We start from the raw sequence: 24,566 nt of genomic DNA on the forward strand, positions 1-24,566 counted from the left end.
GAGCTTACCAAAGACAATTAAAATCTTACTAGTTGTAAATAGTTCAATTTGTTGTGTCGGCTCATAAATTCAAAGAAAATGGGTACACATGTAGAGATGAAAGCGTATACAGAATTACCATATTACCAATAATGCGTTATGTCTTGAATGTCATGCGAATTGGGACAGGGTGCGCAAGACCAAATTGGTCGGTGCGATTTGTAGCATCAAAATTCTATTCAAATTCGTGTGTGAAGTATCACCTGGGTAATATACAGGATTGGAAGAGCTGATAAAATAGTCGTAGACAAAGTTCGTCTGTTGTGTGATCATGTACATGAAGTACTACAAACCTTTACAAAATTTCATCGTAATCTGTTTTGTGAGTCGGGGAAAAAACATGCACAAATTCTCAGCATGCTGTGAACACATTTGTCCTTATTGTTGTATCAACCGAAAACAGCTGCTGCAAATTTTTTTAAGGGTGTTCAGATACAGTTTTCCTGAATATGACTTCATTTAAGAGGGGAATGTTTTACAAAAACAAAATTATAATATGAACTTTAAAATCAATTAGCTTTTAATCAATGACGTTTTTACATCTCCCAATCCTGAACAATGCCTTCTAATTTGGTTGTCGATGTTGTCATTTTTTTAGGTACAGATTTTGTGCACAATGACTTCATGTCAGAGGGAAATTTTTTCCCATAATTTTTGTTTTATTGATCAGCTCATTAATCAGTAAGCTTTCCGCCTAAATTTAAAACAATGATGGTTTGTATCTTTACCAATTATATGAAAGTCCTACCTTTCACGGAGTCTCGACGAAATCAACTATTCCAGAATTAAGTTTTAAACCAATCCAGTTTCTCAAGTGTTTTAGGACCTGTGGTCATCAGAACCCATTTTCAACAATATTCAAGTGCAAACTATATCAGTCTACATGGGCTTGGACCAGAAGCAATTTTTTGCTGAACATTACAGTTGCCATTCTCAAATTCTCAAACACATTCCTGATGTTTTTTAACAGAATTCCCTTTTTCGAATCGATTTTAATAGAACAACTAAAATTCCCTATTGAAAAGCACAACGACAGTGGCAATTTCGTAGTGCATAACACAATTTGCGGGCCGGAAGAAGCCAGAAAACCCTGTGTAGCAGGCTGTATATTCATCACCACTGTGCAATACGTCTAAGAATCACTTTTGCACAACGATCATTGAAAGCATTGCTTTAGTATAACAATCCTATAAATATTGCTTTTTACATCGAATATTATTATACATATTGTACATGTACATGTATATAGAATGCCATTGGATGTATTGTGTTGAATAATATTAAAATGCTTAATGGTGCTATAAAAACTAAAGAGCCTGCTTTCTTTTATTCATAAATTAATATCAATTAACCAAATTAATTTTGTTTTGTTGCACAAGGCGTTCGCTAGAGATCACCAACTAAGTTCAAATTGGTCTGATAAACGGTCATAACTTAAAAACTACAACTACCGCCCTCATCTGGTTGTGCACACAACTTCGTGTGACAAGGGTATTTTTTCTTTCATTATTATCTCGCAACTTCGACGACCGATTGAGTCCAAATTTTCACGTCTTATGCATACGTTGAGATACACAAAGTGAGCCACGTCTGCTGCTCAGGAGGGATCTTTATGGAGGTCCCTCTGTATCCTATACTCTGTTCCCACAGCTCCATGTTGAATTCTCTTCCACTATCTTTATTGTTGTAGATGAAGGGATATCATATTAAGTCAGCTTGGAGACAAGTGCGCGTGCTCCTGCCTCCTGTACAGGGGGTAAGGCATAAGAAATAAAAAACAAAATGTTATAAGAACTTTCACACACATTTCTTTGAGTTTTGTGTTTCCAGTAAAGTAGCAATTTAAATGAACATGACAAAATCTGATGGAGCAACATTTAACCTTCTATGTGTAGGTGTTAACGCGAAGCTCATAAACAAGAATTGCGCTCAGTAGAAGTGATCAGCCTGTCCAGCCCGTTGTTTGGACCTGCAGCCGATTTCGAAACGCTGGGGTTAGTCCTATCTCGAGTTTAGGACGAGTAACCCGTCCTAACATAAGATGGGTTCATTACGGAACTTATCTCGTCCTAAGTCCTAAGATTAATCCTAAGTTAGGAAGAGTTTGGTGAAATCCACGGCTGGATCCTCATTTCTTTATTCTGGTTGGTCCAGTAGTCGAAAATGGCGTTATAATGACGTCACAGTGTGTAACCTTTGCCTTGCTCCCGTACTACAAAACTGAAGTGTGTCCCCCCCCCCAAAATATAATAATAAATTTTCATTTGAAAACGTAGTGTTGTTGTTGTTTTACCTTTAAAAAAACAATGGTTAAAACCAACAAATATAATGTGTGTGAACGGTTTTTTAAACTTCTCCTACAACCTCTTACCCTCCATCTCGTGCAGACATTCCTGACCCTGGCTTTTCCCTTCGGTAGTGTCTTGACGACCAGAAGGGCTCGACAGAGTCGGTTGTTCTTGGGGTCGTCTTCGTCCTCAACGTCCTCAGGAGTAGCCAGCTGAGCCATGGGTGTTCTCTCGCCCCTCTCGGCGTCGTCGTGGGTTAGATACTCCTCCCTTTGTGGGTGGGGCAAAAAGAGAATATAGGGCGTTTTAATTATGGTGTCATCTGCTTTTTCAAATTTTTACCAGGCAGTGGACACTATTGGTAATTACTCAAAATAATGATCAGCATAAAACCTCACTTGGTAACGAGTAATGGGGAGAGGTTGATAGTATAAAACATTGTGAGAAACGGCTCCTTCTGAAGTGACGTAGTTTTCGAGAAAGAAGTAATTTTCCACGAATTTGATTTCGAGACCTCAAGATTAGAATTTGCATCTGAAGGCACACAACTTCGTGTGACAAAGGTGTTTTTTATTTCACTCATATCTCGCAACTTCGACGACCAATTGAGCTCAAATTTTCACTGGTTTGTTATTTTATGCATATTATGTTTAGATACACCAAGTGAGAAGACTGGTCTTTGACAATTATATGTCCACTGTCTTTAAGGGCAAAGAACGGATAAACGTTTTAGTCTGAAAACTCCACCAAGTGTTTCTAAAATAGAAACTTTGATTGCCTATATATTTCCTATTTTTTTCTGGATCATTCCCTTATAATCAGGAAAAAGAACGGATAAGCATTTTAGTCTGAAAACTCCACCAATTGTTTCTAAAAATAAAGACTTTGATTGGCTATATATTTCCCGCTTTTTCTGGATCCTTCCCTTTATACTTTCCCCTCTTTTTCCTGTAAATGGATATGTATTTGTTTGTACTTGTGTATGCCTCTGAAGAAAGGCCGGGTTGGAACGAAAGCTAAGGCCATCTACCCTACTCATTGTATAATTGTAAATAGTATATAAACAATATTATTTTTTATCATTTCTGGTTGTAAAGCCATGGATAAATGCCCCTTGCTTTCAGTAAGTATCATTGTTCTTTACTTAGGACAATAATGCCAATAGGAGTTCATCTAGGGATTCTATTCGTTACACTTTCCACTGTGTATGACAAGGAGCACCGGGCAATGGTCGAGCATGCCCAAAATAATATGGGCAACTTCTTCATCAGTTGTTTAGTGTGAGCGACGCTCTTTCTTAAAACCATCCAAACATGTTCTGGAAGTGTTTAGTTATGCCAATGTGTTCCCAATCAATGATGATTGAAATCTATTCCTAAAAATCACCAGAGAACAAACGAAAGTTGACTTTACTGGTATCCTCGTGTTGCTCTGCTTGTAACGTGTATTATAACCAAAGTGGTTATGTAGCAAAGAGAAAATACAAAATATGGTTATAGAAAACCGTCATATATCCCTGAAAAAGGCAGGTATTCGATCAGTGCATCTAATACCTATCCTATCGTACGGTGCCTAGACATGGACGACCACCAAACGACTAGAGAAAAAAACTAAGGGTGACATAGAGGGCCAAAGAAAGGATTATAATAGGAGTATACAAAGAAGAACAGGGTGACGAATGAGGACCTAAGAAAGAAATCAAGAGTGCAGGATATTATCAAGACGATGAAATCAAAGAATTGGAGATGGGCAGGCCATATAGCAAGGGTGCGTGACAACAGGTGGGCACGCAAAACAACCAACTGGACTCCAAGAAACTGGACATGAAAAAGGGGCAACAAAACAGAAGATGGAGAGATGACCTGAGTACATACAGGGGCATTGCTTGGCAACAGACAGCGCAGGATAGAGTGAGATGGAGAATTGGTGAAGGGGCTCAAATTCATACTACAGAGGAGTGTGAAACAGTCTAGATAACGATAGAAAACCAGAGTTCCCTCGTATAAATGGGATCTTATCATGGGTTACTTGTGTCCTGTCTTACCACCTACCTAAGACTTCTCTGCCACTTGAAGCTCCCGAAGTGTCGCCTAGACGTCTGCCTCATCTGCTCCTTCCAAGACAGGGTTGTCCTCTGAGGCTGATGGGAGAGAACCTCTCGGACGGCCGGTGCCCTACCCATCTTCACCTCGGTGGAATAGGCCTTCTGGTACCGGGCTAGACTCGCACTGCTCAGGGAGCGCTCCATGTTCAAGATGATCATTGCCCACTGCCGAAGATAAAACACATTTTTAAAAGACTTTTCAAAAATCTTGTAAAACAGTCTAGTACCGCAAATAGGGATTAGAGTGTGATGTTGATGGTCAATCATAAAATTTGACACACAGGCAGAGTACGTACTCATTAGAAAGGTATTTCGATAGTGTTACTTTAAGTAGAAAAGTAATGGCAGCCGTAATGAAAACTTTTACAACTTGGGGTCAATTTCATAGAGCTGCTTAAGCAAAAAATTTGCTTAAGCACGAAAATAGCTCGCTTATTTTACACATGTTACTGGCCAAAATTTCCTGCCATATACATTGCTTATGACTAGTATTAAGCTGTTGTTTACTTAGCATAACAATTGAGTGGAGTCTTGGCCGGTAATCTGATTTTACTAAGCAAGGATTTTTTTGCTTAAGCAAAATTTTGTGCTTAAACAGCTCTATGAAATTGGGCCCTGCTTGTTATTTTGTATGCCTATAATATTATTTTTAAAACTCGTGACAATTCTGCGATGGTCCTAAGTTCAGCCAGATATCTTTTTTTAAGGCATGATTTGACTGTATGCCAATTTCAGGTTGTATCATGAAAGGCACAACTACCCAAATTATGTCCAGAATAATAAAATGTCCACCAATTGTCATGGCGCACACAAAAAAAACGTGCGAAATCATTAGCAAAGCCACAGTTTAAGATACCTGGCGTTTCCACTCCATCCGGGAACGTTCCTTGATCTTCTCAAACGTTCGCGCCATTTTGGCGATGAGCATGTTGAGTAGTAGCACTGGGATCAAGAGAGCGAAGACGACGAAGACGACGTAGATCTGCCATGGTGCCCGGGACAGGTCAAGATCACTCACCTATTATTAAACAAATACGAAACGAATCGTGGGTTCGAATCCCACCCGAGTAATATGCCTGTGATTTGTTTTCACAGGACTCGGGAAAGTACTGAGTAACAGTGCTATAACACAAATCGGTGTATGGGTACAACAACAAAATTAATATTCTTTATCCCCGATGCAAATTTAACATCTACTATTAATTGCAAATCCCAATGCAAAATGTACAGTATTTTTAAACGTAAGCTACAACGCAACTCCCTCGTCTGCCATCAAAATGTGCCTCATAATATTGTTGTGAACTTGCAAAACATTTGCTGCAACCGACTTGAAGTTTGACAACCTTTTGGTCAACCTTTTTAAAGTAGTAACAGACCCCACTTGAACAAATCATAACTGTATAGGTCTCAGGTTTATAGGCTGGTGTAGGGGGACTGCGCTAACGGAAGCAGGGAATTATCTGCTCACGGCAAGCGTATTTCACGGGTAAGCGGTGGATTTGGGGTTCTGCGCGTGCGTACTCCGCGTTACTAGGCATTCTACGCTTACAAGGCTAGCGCAGAAATTCGGCGCTTGCACGTAAGCGGGGAATCGTGATCGTAAGCGCAGAATTCGGCGGTAAGCAGAGCCATGAAATTGGGCCCTGATGCGCGTTTCGTGTCGGGGTACTAAGGCTGCGGCTGCGGCTGCGGCTCAGTGGCTTCTTGGAACCTGGGTTGACGCTAGGACATATTATGATGAACAAACAAAGCCTTTACAACTCACACGAAACTTTGCAAAGGTCATATGGAACATGGTGACGGCCGCACTCTTGACGTCAGTGTAACCGTGAGGCACAGTGCAGTTGTTGCCATTTGAGCTCACATTAGACATACCAAGATATCCATAGTAGAAAACTGTCAAGAAAAATATAGTGTTGAAATTGAAATTTAACTTAGGCATTAATGTTTGCAATTGCAGAGAAGAAAGCTTTTTCAATTTTTTGTTTAACAAAATGCCAAGTTCATTTCGTTTATTAAGTGATAAACGTGCGGTCTGGTTGGCGTAGTGGTATTTTTCTCGCCTTCCACCTCTCAGTGACTCGAATCCGGCCGGGGGTGAAGTTTTTTTTTCTCCAAACGACATTGCAATACTTTTTTCTCTTTTCCGTCAAAAATGGCTCTCTCCGCCAAAATTACGTCATAATGAATTTTTTTAAATCGTTTACCAAACCATTGCAATGTCGTTTGGGGAAAAAAAATAGCTGCCGGGGGCTCTATGTGGATTGGGTTTCAGACCCTGGTACATGGCTGCGTGGATTTTCCCTTGAATAATTCTTTGAGGTTTTCCTTCCTCATCTCTCAAGACTGGAACTTCCTCCTTCTGTCTTCTTTCCTTAGGGTTTTCGGCTAGTATTTTTGAGAATCATTGGCTTCAAAATGAATGAAGTGAACTGAGATGAAGCTATAAATAGCTGCTTTGGCCAGAGTAAGGGTGAACTTCCATTGGAACATAAGTTTTCTACAAAAGGGGAAAGTAACTCAAGAAACGGACATGTTATAGTTTCTCACCTCCAACAAACATGTAGACGAAGATGCAATAAATGATGGTGAACCGTAGCAGGTCACCGGTGCACATCTTGCCTATAATGACCACTAGAGGGCCGAGCTTCCGGTGTGCCCTGAATGTAAAGTGAATTGAATAATAATTACTAAGTTTTTACATAGCTCGTTTTAGGCATATCAAAACGCTAACTTGCTAATTTAACGACAGTTGTGCTAAATTTGAATTAGTTGAGACATTTACATGGCGCCTTTTTGGTATCGCAGTAACACCATTGTGTGTATCTACTTGCTGAATAGATTATGTTTTTTTGAAAACTTGTTTGCTGTAGACCTATATTTTGAAATGGACTGTCCCGCTTTTTAACTACTGGGCGGGACCACTACTTTCACTATAGTGGACCGAGGGGACTTCTCGTCACTTCACTACCGCAGTGAGGCAACCCTTTCCAGTGAGGGCGCTGCCCAACATTTCCATTGCACAATAACATTAAAATTATGCTGTCCCTCGAGGTTGAAGGTACATATTGTATACTACTTCAGGTGATTTGTCAGAATGATTGGTTTTAATGAACGAATTAATAACCATGTGCTTTCAGATTCGGAAACTTTAATATCCTGCTTAGTGCCTTTTCGTTTTAAGAGGCAAGTGTTTGCCAACCCTTATAGAAAGTGGACACTATCGATAATTACTCAAAATAATTTTTAGCATAAAAACTTATATGGTATATAACGAGTATAATGGAGAGCTGTTGATAGTATACAAAAGTTGTGAGAAACGGCTCAGATCTAGATTTTGAGGTCTCGCAACTTCGACGACCAATAATTTGAGCTCAAATTTTCACAGGTTTGTTATTTTAAGCATAATTATGTCGAGATACAACAAGTGAGAGACTGATCTTTGACAATTTCCAATAGTGTCCAGTGTCTTTAAGGAATAAGTATTCTACACTGAGATCCTCTTGAGCAAGATTCGGACGATTTGCTCACCGGTAGAAGAGCAGCATGCAGCACCAAGATAGGGGCACTGCCACCACCAGTAAGTAGTCTTCGGCTTCACGTAGTCCGGTCAATCGCAGTGGAATGCATGCATACAACAGAGATATCGCCACAAGGGAAATACACTTCTCTGGCAACTCAATCTACAAGAGGGCGGAATTTGATGTTAAAAATATGACGCGCCTATCTTGAGTCAGATTCCCTATGTTCATTCAGTTCATAGTAATGACATCAACCTACTCGAAACCAGGCTTTTTTGGCGTCTGTTGGGGTTTGGCCTATAATTTCAAAAAGTTGTTACGCTGCAGAAAACGCATGCGCTTAGAGTTTTTTAGCTTAGCAAAACCTAGCATGGAACCAGTCACAAGCAGTATACAGTACGCGACTTGTTTGCAGGCAACCTATCTCTGCTAAGCAAGACTTTCGGTATGTTTTTATACGCATCATTAGAATCGGGCCCTGATGGTATACATTGCTTAGTGCATGAGAAAGCCTTTCTAAAAGCATACCGTAAGGCTTTACCTCTAAAAGTACTGTAGCCGTAAGGTAACCCGATAATTACGTATTCTGTGATAACATACTAACTAGAGTATTGAAGATGAGAACATGAGAAGTAAACAAGTATTTAGGCAACGAGACATGGATACTGCATTGGCGCTGAAGATGCAGTAACATGACGTCATCATCCACCGATAAATCAACAGAAATCGGTTTTTTTGCAAACCGTATACACCGCCACATCGCTCAACGCACACCGTACGACTACTGTGCACAAGTCATCCGCACTTGTACCACTAACCCGCATGCGGAGACAGCCGATCGACGCATGCGGATGTGTACGCATGCGGATGTGCATGCATCGTGTCGTGCGATGTGGTTACACACATTACGCACAGTGTATACGCGTGGGTTTTTTATACAGCGGCGGTCTTTTTTCGGAGTGAAAAATTCGACTGCCTTGAGCAAGGCTACGGGGAAGAGGAATTACTGAACCTACAAAGCTTTTACTGATTGAGCCCTGTGATCTCATCTCGTAGATACCAACGACAAATTTGACAGCACAGCTCACGAGAACCAAAACCTCAGCTGTTAGTCGAACCTGCAAAACAAAAACATGCAATATAATAATCCACAACCATATCAACAGAAACGTTTGGGAAGAAATGTGTTCTTTAAAGACATTATCAAAACTAGTTTTAAGAGCTAGCTCCATGATCAAAATAGAGGAAAATAATGTCGGTGTTAAACTATCTGGAGCTATATGTCTCAAAGACACTGGACTCCTTTAGTAATTGTCAAAGACCAGTCTTCTCACTTAGTGTATTTCAACATATGCACAAGATAACAAACCTGTGAGCATTTGAACTCAATTGGTTGTCGAAGTTGCGAGATAATAAAATTTTGATGTTCAATTTTCTAGGGTAGTAATCTTACACCGTGTCCGATGTAGTTGCTCTGGCTGCGGCTGCAGCTAGACACGTAAATGGGGAATGACGTAGAGGCTGCCCTTAGCAACGCCTACACTTGACCCAAGTCCCAATCCCGTGAGAGTTCTTTTTTCAGTCCCATTTCCTAACATCAGACAACTTTTGCGCTGCCGGCATCCCCCAACCTGTGCCTTGCCTTTCTCGGGACCAGGATAGCTCTATACGTTTTGACGTAATATGCTTAGGACCTCTCGAACGAGAACGGGACTTGAACCAAGTCTACTATTGCCACAGCATTCAGTACTTTGTACTCGACTTATGTACTAACATAATTGAGCGACTCTTGGAATCAAAGCAATATAACGCATAACTAGAAAGTCAAACAATTCTTAGAAAGTCAAACAATTCTTATGACCATCAAAATATGGTCTTAATATTTACCAAATCCTTCAGGCAGTGCCTATCACCAAGTTCCCTGATGGTCAGTAGGTGCTCGTCCGGTGGTGGTCGTAAAACCACTACAATAGAGAGAAGTGCTAAATGGATCACAGTCCAGGCGAACCGTATCATCAATATCCGCTGAAAAATAATCAAAGTTAAACTTTAAAGTCACCTGGAAATAGAATTTTTTTCTTCTTTCAAACATAAGAGTATATGCTTACGCACAATAAAACAAATTGTTTGTCACGATTTATATGTTTAAAAAATATATAAAGTTGTTAGGGGGTCTGACTCCGCCTACCCCTTTTGTGACGTCAATCGAGGCAGACTTTGCCTGCAATGCGTATAGTAAACACACGTGCAAACTACATGTACGTCCAAGTCGTGAGTTGGTACATTTCAAAAAGTGTTTTTCTGCATTCAGCAGCAATACACCTGGTCGGCATTGCCGGGAAAAAAAGAAGATTTGGTCCGTATATGTACTTTGCAATTGTGTTTACTCTACGCATTACAGGCAAAGTCTGCCTCGATTGACGTCACGAACAGCGCCCTCTCGGGTCGGGGTCTACTCTTAAATTTGTAAATAACATAAGAACTGATTTTGTTAAACCTTAGTTAACTGTTTATTCACATTCCACTCATCAAAACACATATATTAGTGACACAAGCTTTATTTTGAAAAAATACCACTTCCAGGTGACTTTAAAGAAATTAAATGAAAGAGGGAGCCATGAGAGTTCACGACATTCTATTTGAAGTGGTAGGCTTATTCTTTGTTACATGACATGTCATGCATTTTTAATGTATCAAGTAATGTGTTGGCGTGAGTAGGGTTATAAGATTTAAAATAAATAAATAAAATAAATATAGACTACATTAAAACCGGGGACCTATAACAAAAGCGGACATTTTTAGGGTCCACTGTTTGGGAAAAGGTCCACAGTTGGAAAACGTATATGCAAAACCAATGGGAGCTGTTGCAAAAAAAGTTAAACAAAAGAGAGACAATAGGAGACTTTCCAACGCTAGGTGGCAGCAGACATACCGGGTAAATTTCCATTGTTTACGTAGTTCTGAACATGCGCATAATTCTGAGAACAATGGATTTACCCGGTAAGTCTGCTGCCCTCTATCGTCCCAGAAAGTCTCCCATAGGAGGCCCACGGTTGCAGGCGTACCATGAAAAGGTTGTTTGCAAAGGTATACTAAGTCTTGTAGGCAAATGACGCCTGAATGGTTCCCGTAATCAAAGACGAGCACACCGTAATCGCTTTGTAATGAGAAGCATCACCGCAGGCAATGACAACCAAAGGTTGGGTATCTTTTTAGCCCTGGCGGCCTTACACTTTCGTATTATACTACAGTCTCTCTGTATCTGTGTACAGAGGAAGAGTTTTTATATAGGGCTAGGATGGGCTATAGGTATCCTTTTAGGTTTTTGTTTTCACTTCCACAACTTGACACCGAGTACTATACCGGGTATATTACCAATCAGCTGTATGGGAGGGAAATTAGACACTGTGAATGGAGAAGACACGAGACTCCAGTGTCGTGTCAATGCCTTTCTGAGATTGGTGGACGATAATGAATGCACTGTTTGGTGTGGATGTAAACAGAACAAAATAATTCACCCGAACCTAACAGTGTGATTAGTGTTCACCATAGCTCACTATGGCTTATAAGCTCGTCACGAAGTGAGATCGTCATTTATAGTGACCTACCTTTCCTGCGTTGGAGGGGCTGAACAAATAGAACGACATGACTGAGAAGAACAAATTCACGATTGCACGAAATTGAAAACGAAATAAAGTAAAAGAAAAAAAATCTAGTCTGAATGATTTAGGCAAACAATATGAAGTTGACCAGAAAAACATAATTTATTGAGTTATAACAAAATATTTATTCCTTTTTTTTGCAAGAGTAAATTCAATTTCATTTTCTGGTTTTAAATCAACACACAAATCAACCGACCTGTAAACATTTCATCAAATCCGCTGGTAAAGATTCTGCCGTCGCGATCCTTAGCGCAAACAACGAAGCATTTATTATGTCTCGAATCTAAGATTTTGAGCACGTTCATCCGTGCCTATATTTTGATTGCTGCAATCAAAATTGTAATCAGGCTGGATTGGGGGGGGGGGGGGGGTGTTGAGATACAGTTTTTCTCATCTTTGACATCGTTTCAGACGGAAACAATTTCTCTGGAAGATTGGTAGAGCCTACCGGTGTGAAATTTAATATCATTCATTATTTTGTTTTTCTCTTTTTCGAGGTTGATATTAGTACTAATCCCAGCTTGCCGTTTAGCTATGGTTGGAATTGAACACACTTTCTTTTAAGTTAGGACAAACATCTCACCCTTCATTGGGTGGAATTACAGCTTATAAAGTTTTGCTAAACAGAATAAGGTTACCAGCCAATTATACCATTTCGCTTGTGCCAGTTGTGGCTGGTAGGCCTATCCTGTTTATTTTTGCTTAGTAGAAAATATCTAAGCAACATTTGCTGCTTAAAAGCACCTCTAAATAATTGGTATTATAAAGCTGCTTCAGCGGGAAGTATCGCTGAATTTGTTTCGCTAAGCAAACGTGACTAACAGGGTACCAGTCACAAATTTAATTGTACTAGAGGTGACATGAGTTTGCCTGGTAACCTTGTTCTGGTATAAGCAAGATTTATTAGTTTATATATGTTCTGCTTAAAGGCTTTGGGTACTCTTTGAAACAAAAAGCACATCCCCTCAACAAGCAATATTTTAAGGGATGCATTCTACAGTCATTGTCTTCAAACCGTGTAAGTTGAATGTAAATCTGTGGATATTGTGTTTTGTGTTACAAAAAATGAACCTATAAGAGCTCTGCGAAACCGCGTATGTAATAACAGGAAAATCATACAATTTCAAGGGATAATATGTGGATCATTATTTGCACTTTAACAAATCTTTCCAACCATGTAATGACAAATGCATGTATTGCCCAAACAAAGCGCTAAATCTGAAGACAACGTATCTTTAAAGCATGCAGATTTTCGTGCACTTGTAAGCAATAATAATATGGTGGTTCCAAAAAGTGTTCCCAAAAGAAGGGCTACATTTAGGACCGGGCTACATCTAGGTACATGTTTGGGGCTACGTTTAGGTCAGGCTACATTTAGGGCTCGGGCTACATTTAGGTGCCGCACACGCGTGAGACTTGCAAGGTCGAATTAAAATCTGCTGAAACACATACGGTTTTGTACCTTGGCGTATCGGTTCCATTTTTCTTCCAGTAGTCTCTGTATAATCTGACCCTCCAGCATCTTAAGATGTTGCAGCTTGTCTCCTTGCACTATCATCCGCAGAGCCGATCTGTCATCTGAGGATAGATATTAAATAGCAACATATAGGCCGTTTTCGAAACCACGGCTTCGGTTTTGGATTCGGCTCAGGCTAGCTTGGCCCCACGGTTGTTTTGCGTACACGCCCAGAGGGCTTCAGACGCGAGGATGGAGCTTGAAGTCGAATCCAAAGCCGAAAACGTGGTTTCGAAAAGAGCCACGGAGTTCCAATTTAAAATGAGGATTGGTAGAACTGACAAAAATATTCGTAGACAGTGTTCGTGTATTACTGTGATTAACCATTAAAGGCACCGGACACTATTAATAATTACTCAAAATAATTGTTTAGCATATGCCTTACTAGGTAACAAGCAATGGAGAGCTGTTGATAGTATAAACGTTGTGAGAAACGGCTCCCTCTGAAGTAACAGAGTTTTCAAGAAAGAAGTAATTTTTCCACGAATTTGATTTCGAGACCTCAGATTTAGATTTTGAGGTCTCGAAATCAAGCATCTGAAAGCACACAACATCGTGTGACAAGGGTGTTTTTTCTTTCATTATTATCTCGCAACTTCGTTGACGGGTTGAGCTCAAATTTTCACAGGTTTGTTATTTTATGCATATGTTGAGATAAACCAAGTGAGAAGACTGGTCTTTGGAATTACCAATAGTGTCCAGTGTCTTTAATTGCACTATAATAAAAGTATAATCCACAGGTTTTGGTGTTTTCATATTCATCCCATTAAAAATGTTCTTGTTGCCAAAAATTAATGTAATCACCCATGCGCAATACGCTTGAATTGCCCGTGGGGAGGGGTGGTTCGAACTAAACATCCAAAGCTGCTAGCCAGGCCTGCCTCCCGACCAATCCTCTGCACTATTCAAGGCAACGCCGGAACTGAGCATCGCATTCTCAAATTAACCTGTTGATCACTAAAGGACGCAAAACACTTCCGATCATTAAAACTCGGCTTCGTTGATGCAGCAGAGAGACAAAAATAACCGGTTTCCCATTGAGGCGCATGATGAGTATCCGATGAAAGTGCAATGCGGGACGGCGCTTCGGGTCACTGTTAAAGGCACTGGACACCTTTGGTATTTACTCAAAATATAAAGAAGCATAAACACATACTTGGTAGTGAGCAATGGAGAGCTGTTAATAGTATGAAATATTTTGACAAAACAACTCACCCTAAAGAAGCTTTTAAGAAAGAGTTTTTTTCTTACTGTAATATATTTGAATCTGAGAGAGACTTCAGGCCCAAAACATCTGAAAGCTTACAGATTTGTGTACATTTTTCCTATAGCTTCGATGACACAAATGATCCCAAATCATCACAAGTTGGCTATTGTATGCAAATATTCTACCTCCATGCTGGATCAAACAAGTAAGAATCTTGGCCCAATTTCATATGCACAAGAAAATTTGCTTAGCATGAAACTTATTCCTTGATAAAAACAGGATGACCAACACAATTTCAATTTTGCTTGTTACTGGTATTATATTCAGCTGGTTGTTTTTTGCTTATCCTAAAAATCACATGGAAAGTTAGTTGATAATCCTACTTTATCAAGACAAAAATGTCATGCTAAGCAAATTGTTATGCTTAGCAGCTCTATGAAATTGGGCCCTGGCCTTTGACAATTAGCAAACGTGTCCCAGTGCCTTTAATTCAAACCCTATAGCTTTTCGTCCCTGCAGTCAGCACCCCTGCGCTTTCTGCTGATCATCCTACGGTACCGCTGATTGCAATGTTCCATTAGAATAATTGAATCTTCATCAGAGCATTGATGAGCCTGTAAATCGTACCAGTCAATTAGTGGGCAGAGACTAACACCGGGGATTACACGCGTCGGTAGAGGGGGGAAATGACGAGATTGATGTAGGACAAGTGTAGATGTGACAATTGGGAATCACAAGATTGGAAATGCCCGGATACTATTTATTTCTTTTGTTCTGTACATAAATATTGCAAAGGGATTTTTTTTTCTAATGCAATTCCAAAAAAAGAATCCTTATAAAAAAAGAGGAAATTTTGAAGATGGCAATTTTGATGTGCAGAAAAAAAAAATTGCTGCCCGGATCGTAGGACAGAAGCAAGGATGGAGATTTCCCTCTGATCAAAAAAAAAACATCTTTATTATTATAGCGCTTTTCCATTGACGGTTTTTTTTTCGTCCAATAAGTGGACACTAATAAACAAATAGCTACTTAATATTTCGTTCTAAAGCATCACATGTTTACAAAAGATTCACAGAGGCCGAACTTTCTGCAGGCGCGATTTGTTTACGGCTCAATGGAAGAAAACATTAAATCTGATATTTTATGGAGAATTGTTTACGGCTCAATGGAAGAAAACATTAAATCTGATATTTTATGGAGAATGTCTGTTTTTAATAAACTTTTGATGTGAAGACAGGGGCTCTCTGAAAATCGTCTAAGCCGTTACGTTTACAAGTTATGAATAATGTGGAGTCTAAAAACAAATTCCATATACTACCAGCGTAGTACCTTGCCTGACGACAGGAAATGTCTGGAACGTACACGGTCAGAATTGTACACAAAGGTGATTTGGGTTTGAACAAAGAACAATTTACTCTAAAGCGGGATTTGAACCAACACAACCAACGAGCTCCGGATAACGTGCCAGCGCTCTACCGACCGAGTTATGTTGGCGGTCTTTCCTATTTTTAACAATATCTTTGTTCATGGGTGCTTAGTCAGAAGCCATATCGACCGTTATCACGATCGTATATGGCCAAGGATCACACCAAGGTTTACGATACAACCTGAGAAGCCAGGGGAACACCTGAAGGGGTGCAACTCCTTTAACTTACTGAGTTCTCCACCGGACCCGATGGAGTCCAATCCCGTGAGTGGATAAGCGACGTTAGCTACGTTGCCGTAGGTCCACTGCGTCTCACTGGACAGGTCCAACAGGTGGGCGAAGAGCTCCCCTCGACCCAGTCGGTAAGACAGCTCGAGAGGGGTCAAGCCGGCGTGGTTGAAGATGTCATGGCGGGCCGGTAGAGCAGTGTGGTTAATCACGTGGCTCATCATGTGCTAAAAAAAGAAAAACAGTGAATAGAAATATTTTATAGCCTTTTTTTAAATTGAAGATGATCAGAGTAAACCGATCGAAACGTCGACATGTGAAACCGACTTTAGAAATACCATAATCTGGATAAATCGATTTTATATGTTTTACTTTTGTTATGAGAGATCACCAACATCAGGCCATGTGGACGGCCACTTCAAGGTGAGGGCTACACTTAACTGATTTGGACTGTTAACCCAAATCAACTGTCACCATAGGTACGTTGCCACCCACTCCTGGGGCTGAAACAGGGTTGCCCCATTCAGCCCGTAAGGATGTAGCATCATCCACAAGAATGCCTGGCTGGTGGGGTAGAATGCACTATCTTTCCTACTTTTTACTAAGCAGTAAGTGGTTACATAGTGCTTTGCTCATCAAGGGCACAAGTTAGTGTCTGGACCGGAATACGAACCCACACTCTGCTGACATCACCAGAGCTTGGGTCCGGTGAACTTGAGCGCAACGGCTGGCCGGTATAAATTGGTCTTCGTTCCGAGGCTTTAATTGAAACTTTAAAGAAAAACAACTTTCGTGGTTTGGAAAGGAAGATTGTGTTAATCCTCACTTGTATCTTTACCTTTTGGTTATGAATGATGACCATGTGTACTACGGTGTTACCAAAGGTGTCCTTGGCGTCAGGGTTGACAGTTCCCCGTCCCTTCTCGTTCTTCAGCCCCTCCGTGACCAGGAAATCGTAGATCTCCTTGTTGCCGACGCTCGCCGCGAATGCCAGCGGGTACTCCCCGTAGTAGGCGTGCCCCTCGTATGTGGAATGACGGAACGCCGAGCGGGTGCCTTCCTTGAGGTCGTTCGGCCTGAAGAATCGTCCACTGGCCTGCTGGTCCAGGCGGGCTTTGTAGCGAAGTACGAGGAGCTTTACCCACTCGAGATTGTTGTTGATGATGGCAAAGTGAAGACAGCTTTCTCCTACAATTATTGAACACAAAAGTTCAAAACATCGAGGAAAAACATTGAAGATATCGAAGATGCTTTTTGAACTGACGCATGAGGTATTAGCCAATGTACGAGGTAATTGAGTGCCAGATTTAAGAAGCAGTACATGATTGTCTTTGGGAAAAACCGGTGTACAGTCCGGCATAATAGGCAGATGGTGGACATGGTGTTACCCAGTGCGGTAGAGTCCAACTATTAAAGCCTGCTTGTAAATGGAATTTTGAAAAAATGCCAGAAATTGTGTGTGGTATCACTTTAAAGGGCGTGTAAATGGGGGCGGGGCTTATGTACTGGAACCATTCAATTATGTATTTCCCCCTGTTTTTATATCATGGGGTATGATGGGGTCAAGAGATGATGAACTCCCACCTTCTCCCGACCCACCTCTTGTACGTCTTTGTTGCCTATGATGTTTTTATTACTGCATAGTACTCGTATTCATGAAACTTAATGCACCTCACAATAGTACTCGACCCCCTAGGAACGAACTTTCTATACCTTATGATAGTACTTGACCCCTATGAAACTTTCTTTACCGTTAGTACTCTACCTCCCCCACCGAAACATTCTGCACATTATACAAGTTCCCCCCCCCCATGAAACGTTCTGCCCCTTACCATAGTACTCGACCCCTTCGAATATATCCAGTACCATCTTAGGGTACATGTCCAGCATGATGCGTGCAATATTTAGATGAGTCTCGGTGTTATTTAAGAAGCAGAGATGCAGGGCCGTCTCCCCGACCTCCCCTCTCTTAGTCAGGTCCCAGCAGGCATCTCGCTGACGGAACCGACTAATCGCCGCTAACTTGGACCGATCGAAGTGCAGTACCAGCTCCTTGTTGGACATTCGCTTGACCAGTAGTTTGCCCTGATGGGTATATGGCAGGCGGAAAGTAAGAGTTAACAACAGTGATAAAAAGTTACGATGTGGAAATTTAAGGGACTTTTGGAACGCTAGGTGGCAGCAGACTTGCAGATAAATCCATTGTTCTCTGTGTGGGTGCGTTCGATTAGCTTCCCTAGGTCTACCCTGCGGTACTCATTCGGGTGAGCCCCTGACAAGAGCTAATCAATAGATCACTCGCCCTCTCCTGATGACGTCATGCACCTCGGGCCAGCCCCAAGTGACCCGTTCCACAAGCAATGAATGTCAATAAATTCAATTCAATTAACATTTACCAACATTTGCGACTCACAGTTTACGGGTTTTAATAAGGGCCTATCAGGTTAAAGTTATAAAGTATAATTATACAAAGCATGTGATCTTGTCATGGCATAATTCAGAAGATTGTCTATGAAAAACACGTCAGTTATACCAGTTTGGATACATTTAACAGATTGATTATAAGTTGTGGAAAAAATCCTGAACGACCAACCCCTAAAATATTTTCACCGATGGACGGTCAACAGTATTTTTTAACCTAATCAAGATTGCGAAGTAAAAACAAAAAAGTAAAACGAAAAACATAAAGTAAAACAATTAATTCGCAGTGGATTGTCCCTATTGACAATACATGAATGTTCATAATGATGCTAATGATACCATTAATGATACCAATGATACATTAATGATATGATAATGATACATTAATGGTATGCTAATCACCACGCCCCCTGAAATACAAGAACATAGAGTCAACCATTGCACTTTTAAATGCAAACTGCATATTACCCACTTGGCTCCAATACAAAAATATTTTTCATTATCAACCACGGTACTCTTTGAACATCATCTTTCAAGATCCACCTTACGTAAATCGTGATGAGTGGTATTAAAAAATCTGTCAGGTGTGATTATCTCAGCCTACCCAATGAAGCTGTCCATATAATTCCTCTCCAATTCTGCCCGGTCACAAAGATGAAGACTTAATGCCCAGTGAATTATTAACAGCCTTGGGTCATCATAAAAAAACAGCACGATTAATTATAGGGCTTTATATTTCGGGGCTTTGCTGTGTGTCTGCCTCTAGCCCTCAGGGGGAATCTGCAATCTCATTTGTAAAAAGGAAATTCGTTAAAGTGTAATTTCTTGAGCGAAATACAACCCCGGTCGGTGTTATTAAGCTGCTGAATTATTTAGATATTCCCGAGAATCCCGGCCTGGGAGCTCCATAGTTCCTGAGATCTTGCGAGTTTATTTATACGGATGGTGGGTCACAAGTGACAAACGGTGTGACCGTACAATCTCCCGCCAGATGTTGTAGGAAATTTGTGTTTCCTTGCATTTCAGGAAGGTTTAGTTTTGTTGAGTCAGCCCCGAATTTCGAGACGAATTTTAGGCGGTGCGCACACAATTTGCACCATTTTGCGGAGTCAAGTTCTGTTGGCTGACTAGAAGAGTCTATTAGACTTAACTGTAGTGGATCTAAAAGATGTCTCTCGAACGCTGCATGGTTGACTAGATAGCACTGTTTCTTTAGTCAGCTAACAAAGTTACGCCACTTTGTAAAAATGGCAGTTTGGTTTAGCGACGGAGAAAGTTTTGTAATATTTTCACTCATCCAAAAAATTGATATAACGATACAAATGTTGGTAGGTTTAAAGTTGTTGAAGCTTTATAAGTGTGAACCAACCATTATGAGAAGAACTTGAGAGAAGATTCTTGAATGTTTAAAGATTGGTGTTTTTAATGGGCAGGCAGGAAGAAAAGCGGGTTGCGACCGCTAGATGATGATGGGAAGAAAACCAAACTGTTATCCGTCAAGGTCTTGTTGCAGGATGCCCCCGAAACTACGAGGAGTTTGCTAGACAGTTCCTCTGCTCGGAGATAGACAAATCAAATATATATTGTTTCACCTTTTGGCGTAAGGCATGTTGCTGGGTTAGCAATCAAATTAGAAATTACTGATTGGTTTTAGTCAAAATCACACCAGTTATAAATCTACAACAAATCATCCTGAAAAAAAATTAAACAGATACATACTACCGAAAGAGGATCATATTAATCTTGCAGGAATATTTGACTTGACAGCCTATTTTGATGAAATTTTCACTGTTTACACGTTGGCCGACGTTTTTATTGAACACGGTCGAATGAGAATAACGTTTCCCTCTTCTGAAAACCATGCAAGGAAGTATAATCAACTACTTCCATCTACACTGTTGCAGCCGTACTCCTGTCAAATTTATGACTAAACACGGCGTTGTAATCGGAAGGGTGTGAATTTCAATTATTCGGGACATGTTTATAACACCTTCTGGTCTCTGTGTCTTTTTGTGAATTGGTTTCTGTGGGGGGGGGGGGGGGGTTGTCGGGCGAAATTGAAAGCTCACAAAAATAGTTTCAATCGACTCGAACAGTATTCAAAGCTTTTTGAAGAAATATCTTTTGCGCTAATAATTGAATGCCGATTTCGCATGGCTGAAGATAACGCATTATATACGTTTTATTGAATGCTCTATAACTATAGAATTCGGATGCGTCAAAGTGGAACTGAACGAGAAGTTCAACCGAAGAGGCAAAAGTGCTTTATGTTGTTTTATGCCGGAAAATGGCAGGGAAGACCTAAGGCACTAAAAACTAACCTATACAGCGGTTCGGAACTTTTCGTGTGCTCTCGGAACATTCCGGCACGGTTCGCGACGATCCCCCACGCAGCAGGTTTGGGGAGTTGTTACATAAGAGTGGACTAACCACTGGGACCTGGTTGTTTATATTTTCATGTTTAAAAGATGCAAGCACTGCTTCAGACCTCTTTATTCAAGTACATTTGTAGCAGCAGGTTTGGGGAGTTGTTACATAAGAGTGGACTAACCACTAGGACCTGGTTGTTAATATTTTCATGTCTAAAAGATGCAAGCATATGCAAAATGACGTCATAGGGTCATTCTCGCTCGGGTATTCTCCGATGGGCCGAACCGCTGTGGAGTTTTAGTATTAAGTGCCTTCCTATAGTTGCGTGCCTTTGTGTATAGGACTCAAAACACAACGTCCACAGATTTACATTAAAACCCCACAGTTTTAAAATAATAATGGTAGAAAGCTTCCTTTAAAATATTACTTGCTGAGGTGCTGTAGTATATTGAGAAATTAGTAAAACAAGTCACGAAAATAATTTTCGTCGCTTAAGACGAAAATTATGTTAGCATGTAAAACGTATTTTCGTGACATTGTTTTACTCATTTCTCAAAAACTACGGCACCTCAGCTAGCAATATTTTACGGTAAGCTTTCTACTAGTATTATCTTCAAACGAGTGAGTTTAATTTAAATATGTGAACATTGTGTTCTGTGTTACAAAAAGTACCTAAATCCTTTAAAATGTTGTCCATCACCATTCAAAGATTAAAAGTAGGCATGCACATCACAGTTCGGCGTGTTTTTGTTATTAAAACAACAACAGTGTGATCAAGTCTTCGTTGTAATAAATGTTGATACTTTAACTGAATTCCATTTGCCCCCCATGCACAAATACCAGGTCGCATGCAATACCGCACACTATAGACGATGAGACCTGTGACATCACATGTTAACAAAAGAGCCACAGAGCCTAGACTTCCTACAGGCACGATTTGCACACAGCTCAATGGAAGAAAACATAAAATCTTATATTTTATGGTGAGAAAAAAATCTTGTATTTTATGGAGATTGCACTGCCTAATTCCTAATCATCTTTTGATATGATGAAAGGGGGCACATCTCAAAACTTGTCCAGCTCTTACTTTCATAACTCTTGTATTTATGTTGAAATAATGGGAAAGTTGACATTTTGTGTCATAATTATGACACAAAATGTCAACTTTCCCATAGGACCTGCCTGCCAGAATACTCAAAGAATGCATAAGGCCACACTTATTGTAAGCAAAGTTCACATGGTCTATACGCTCGTCATTTAGGTCAAACTTACACAATTAAAGGAAATGTGAATGCAGGTGTCAGATGCAATTGTGTCCGCCATGCAATAGTGCCCGCTCCGGACACTTTTGCATATACAATCGTGTCCGGGGCTATGCAAAAACCGTCCGGTGGACATGTAGGCTACATGACTGTAAACGTATGTGCACGCGTAAGCGAGCGTGCATGCACCTGAACCTATGTATATGCAGCTAGATAATCACGTATTTTATGATTGCAGCGAATACCCGACGGCCGAACATTTCCCATTTCATTCATGACATGCACTTAGCTTCTAAATGACCATGCGTCGACCAAGGGCGTTTAACTTACTGCAAGGACGATTTTGCACGGGGGCAGACACAACTGCAAATGCAAATGTGTCCGGGCGGACACAATTGCATTATGCAGCAACGTCCGGGCGGACACAATTGCATTATGCAGCAACGTCCGGGCGGACACGATTGCATATGCAATAATGTCCTCCGTATAGTATTGCATAGAGGACATAATTGCATGCGACACAGGCAGTACAACACACGGGGACATTTTCTCCCAAAATGACACAACCAAGATTTTGATTATTATGACGTCAGATGAATTGAGTCAACATACCATTATACTTTTGTAAGATCTACTATTGCCTTGGAACCAAAGGGTGTGAGGCCAAAAGCCACGTGATATTCTGGTCCTTGTTTATTCTGTTTTAGAGAGAAACTTGTGTTTTTGTGCGGCATACGACCCAAAACACATCTATCATAGTCTTGTTCCCAGTTCCGTTATTGGGTTACTCTTACCTGGGACTCTGATTTCATCCTCTGTCTGTACATAGCGTAGTCTACTTTCGTGATGGTCTTCCCTTCGCCATCATTATACAGAAACGGGCTTACCTGATGCAAAAACAATCATTGATTGTAGAAGTAAAGAACAAAATAAGTCTTTCACAATAATAGTATTGAAAAGAACAGGCTACGGTTTTACACAATAGTGGGGCAGATAGGGGGAACAAAAGGGGGAACTGTGCCAATTTGTTGTTATATTGGCACACAGTCACAATTGTGAAAAACTTATTTTGCTATAGGCATATGGTCCATCATAGATTTGAATTTTGACCAAAATATAGGGCTAGATGATTTACAACAAGCAATTATTGTTACTTGGCTCAACACGTACCCACTCTGCCCTTTTGTGTGACTGATTGACATTTTATTTATTTTTTATTTCATTGTATTTTCAGGTTTTTTTCTTTTTTTCTTTCGAGCTGATGAATGGATTTTAATTACTAATCTTTACCATAATATAGTAATATCATCATTATGACACCACAACAAACAATTGGATTTTGATGGAGTGGTCTCCTGAAGACCTGACAACCTAATAAAAACCCAATTAGTCTCGTGTCTGTGCGTAATTTACACAACGATTGTGTCTTTTTGTCTGCGCGTATCATAGGACACAATGACCTGGGCCCAATTTCATAGAGCTGCTAAGCACATAAATTTGCTTAGCATGACATTTCTTCCTTATTAAAAACGGGATTACCAACAACACAATTTCAGTTTGTTGCATATTGCTTGTTTCTGGTATTCAACTGTTGTTTGCTTATCCTGAAAATCACGTGGAAATTTGGTTGCTAATCGTGTTTTTATTAAGGAAGAAATTTCATGCTGAGCAAATTGTTGTGCTAAGTAGCTATAAGAAAATTGGGCCCAGATGATGACACTATCGCTGCATCGTTAGTCTCTAAATACAACAGAGTGAAAAACATTTTTTGAAGAGCCATTTGAGGGATAACTCTATTTCGAGTGGTCTTCCACTCTTTTAGATTGAAGTTTGCAACCTCTCTCAAGAGTAAAATAGCCAGCCATTTGAGGGACAACTCGATATGAAAAGAGGAGTGTTTTTACTCTTTTACTTTTATACCGTACTGTTGGAGCTAATATTATGTTGAATCGTAATAGAGGAATGTATTTGTAAAAATAAAAAAAAAGAGGGAGTCGTGATTCACATTGTTTAATACTATTAACAGCTCTCCATTGCTTGTTACAGATTAACTTTTTATGCTAACAATTATTGAGAGTAATTACCAATAGTGTCTTTAAACAGAGAGCTTCCGGGTCATTAACGTTCAACGTTCAACCGAGATTTGGATGACAAGTTCGAGGAGCTTTCCCAAACAGTGTTACAATGTAATGATAACCGGTGTTGCTTTGGACGATCAAGTTCGGATTTAAATGATTATCTGTAGAAGGCCTCGACGTGCTTGTAGGTCAACAAACAATCGAATCTTTCAAACGCTATTGGTACTAAAAAAAATGAGACCCTCTGTAATACTACATAAACCACCCAATATGGCGGATGACCTAACCGCCCTCTGTTGAAATTGTGACATATTACCCTTCTTCGCATGAACTCCTTGAAATCAGCCTCGCCTATTCGGTCATACTCCTCAAGTAGACGACCTCTTCCAGCCAGATGAAGTAACTAAAGAAAACAGACGTAATAATGATATGTTGTTTTAAATA

General features: G+C 40.3%; 1 protein-coding gene across 2 annotated transcripts in view; it reads right to left on the reverse strand.

The window, feature by feature from the left end:
• Positions 1–541: 541 nt before the first annotated feature.
• LOC117306765 (transient receptor potential cation channel subfamily V member 6-like) overlaps positions 542–24,566 on the reverse strand; it is a 37,132-nt gene continuing 13,107 nt past the window's right edge. Inside the window, exons 3-17 of one of the 2 annotated variants that reach the window (XM_033791262.1) lie at positions 24,439–24,525; positions 22,839–22,931; positions 17,824–18,076; positions 16,830–17,179; positions 15,993–16,218; positions 13,077–13,192; positions 9,840–9,977; positions 8,969–9,070; positions 7,963–8,114; positions 6,982–7,091; positions 6,197–6,327; positions 5,288–5,449; positions 4,379–4,596; positions 2,411–2,597; positions 542–1,784 (exon numbers count right to left, since the gene is read on the reverse strand). In XM_033791262.1, coding sequence (XP_033647153.1) covers positions 1,746–1,784; positions 2,411–2,597; positions 4,379–4,596; positions 5,288–5,449; positions 6,197–6,327; positions 6,982–7,091; positions 7,963–8,114; positions 8,969–9,070; positions 9,840–9,977; positions 13,077–13,192; positions 15,993–16,218; positions 16,830–17,179; positions 17,824–18,076; positions 22,839–22,931; positions 24,439–24,525 — 2,364 coding nt within the window. In that variant the 3' untranslated portion in view covers positions 542–1,745. Of the gene's footprint in view, positions 1,785–2,410; positions 2,598–4,378; positions 4,597–5,287; positions 5,450–6,196; positions 6,328–6,981; positions 7,092–7,962; positions 8,115–8,968; positions 9,071–9,839; positions 9,978–13,076; positions 13,193–15,992; positions 16,219–16,829; positions 17,180–17,823; positions 18,077–22,838; positions 22,932–24,128; positions 24,328–24,438; positions 24,526–24,566 lie in introns of those variants that run through there. The other variant, XM_033791263.1, reaches the window with a different exon arrangement.

The sequence above is a fragment of the Asterias rubens genome, chromosome 2 (genome assembly GCF_902459465.1).
Source record: "Asterias rubens chromosome 2, eAstRub1.3, whole genome shotgun sequence".
In the NCBI taxonomy this organism is placed as follows: domain Eukaryota; kingdom Metazoa; phylum Echinodermata; class Asteroidea; order Forcipulatida; family Asteriidae; genus Asterias; species Asterias rubens.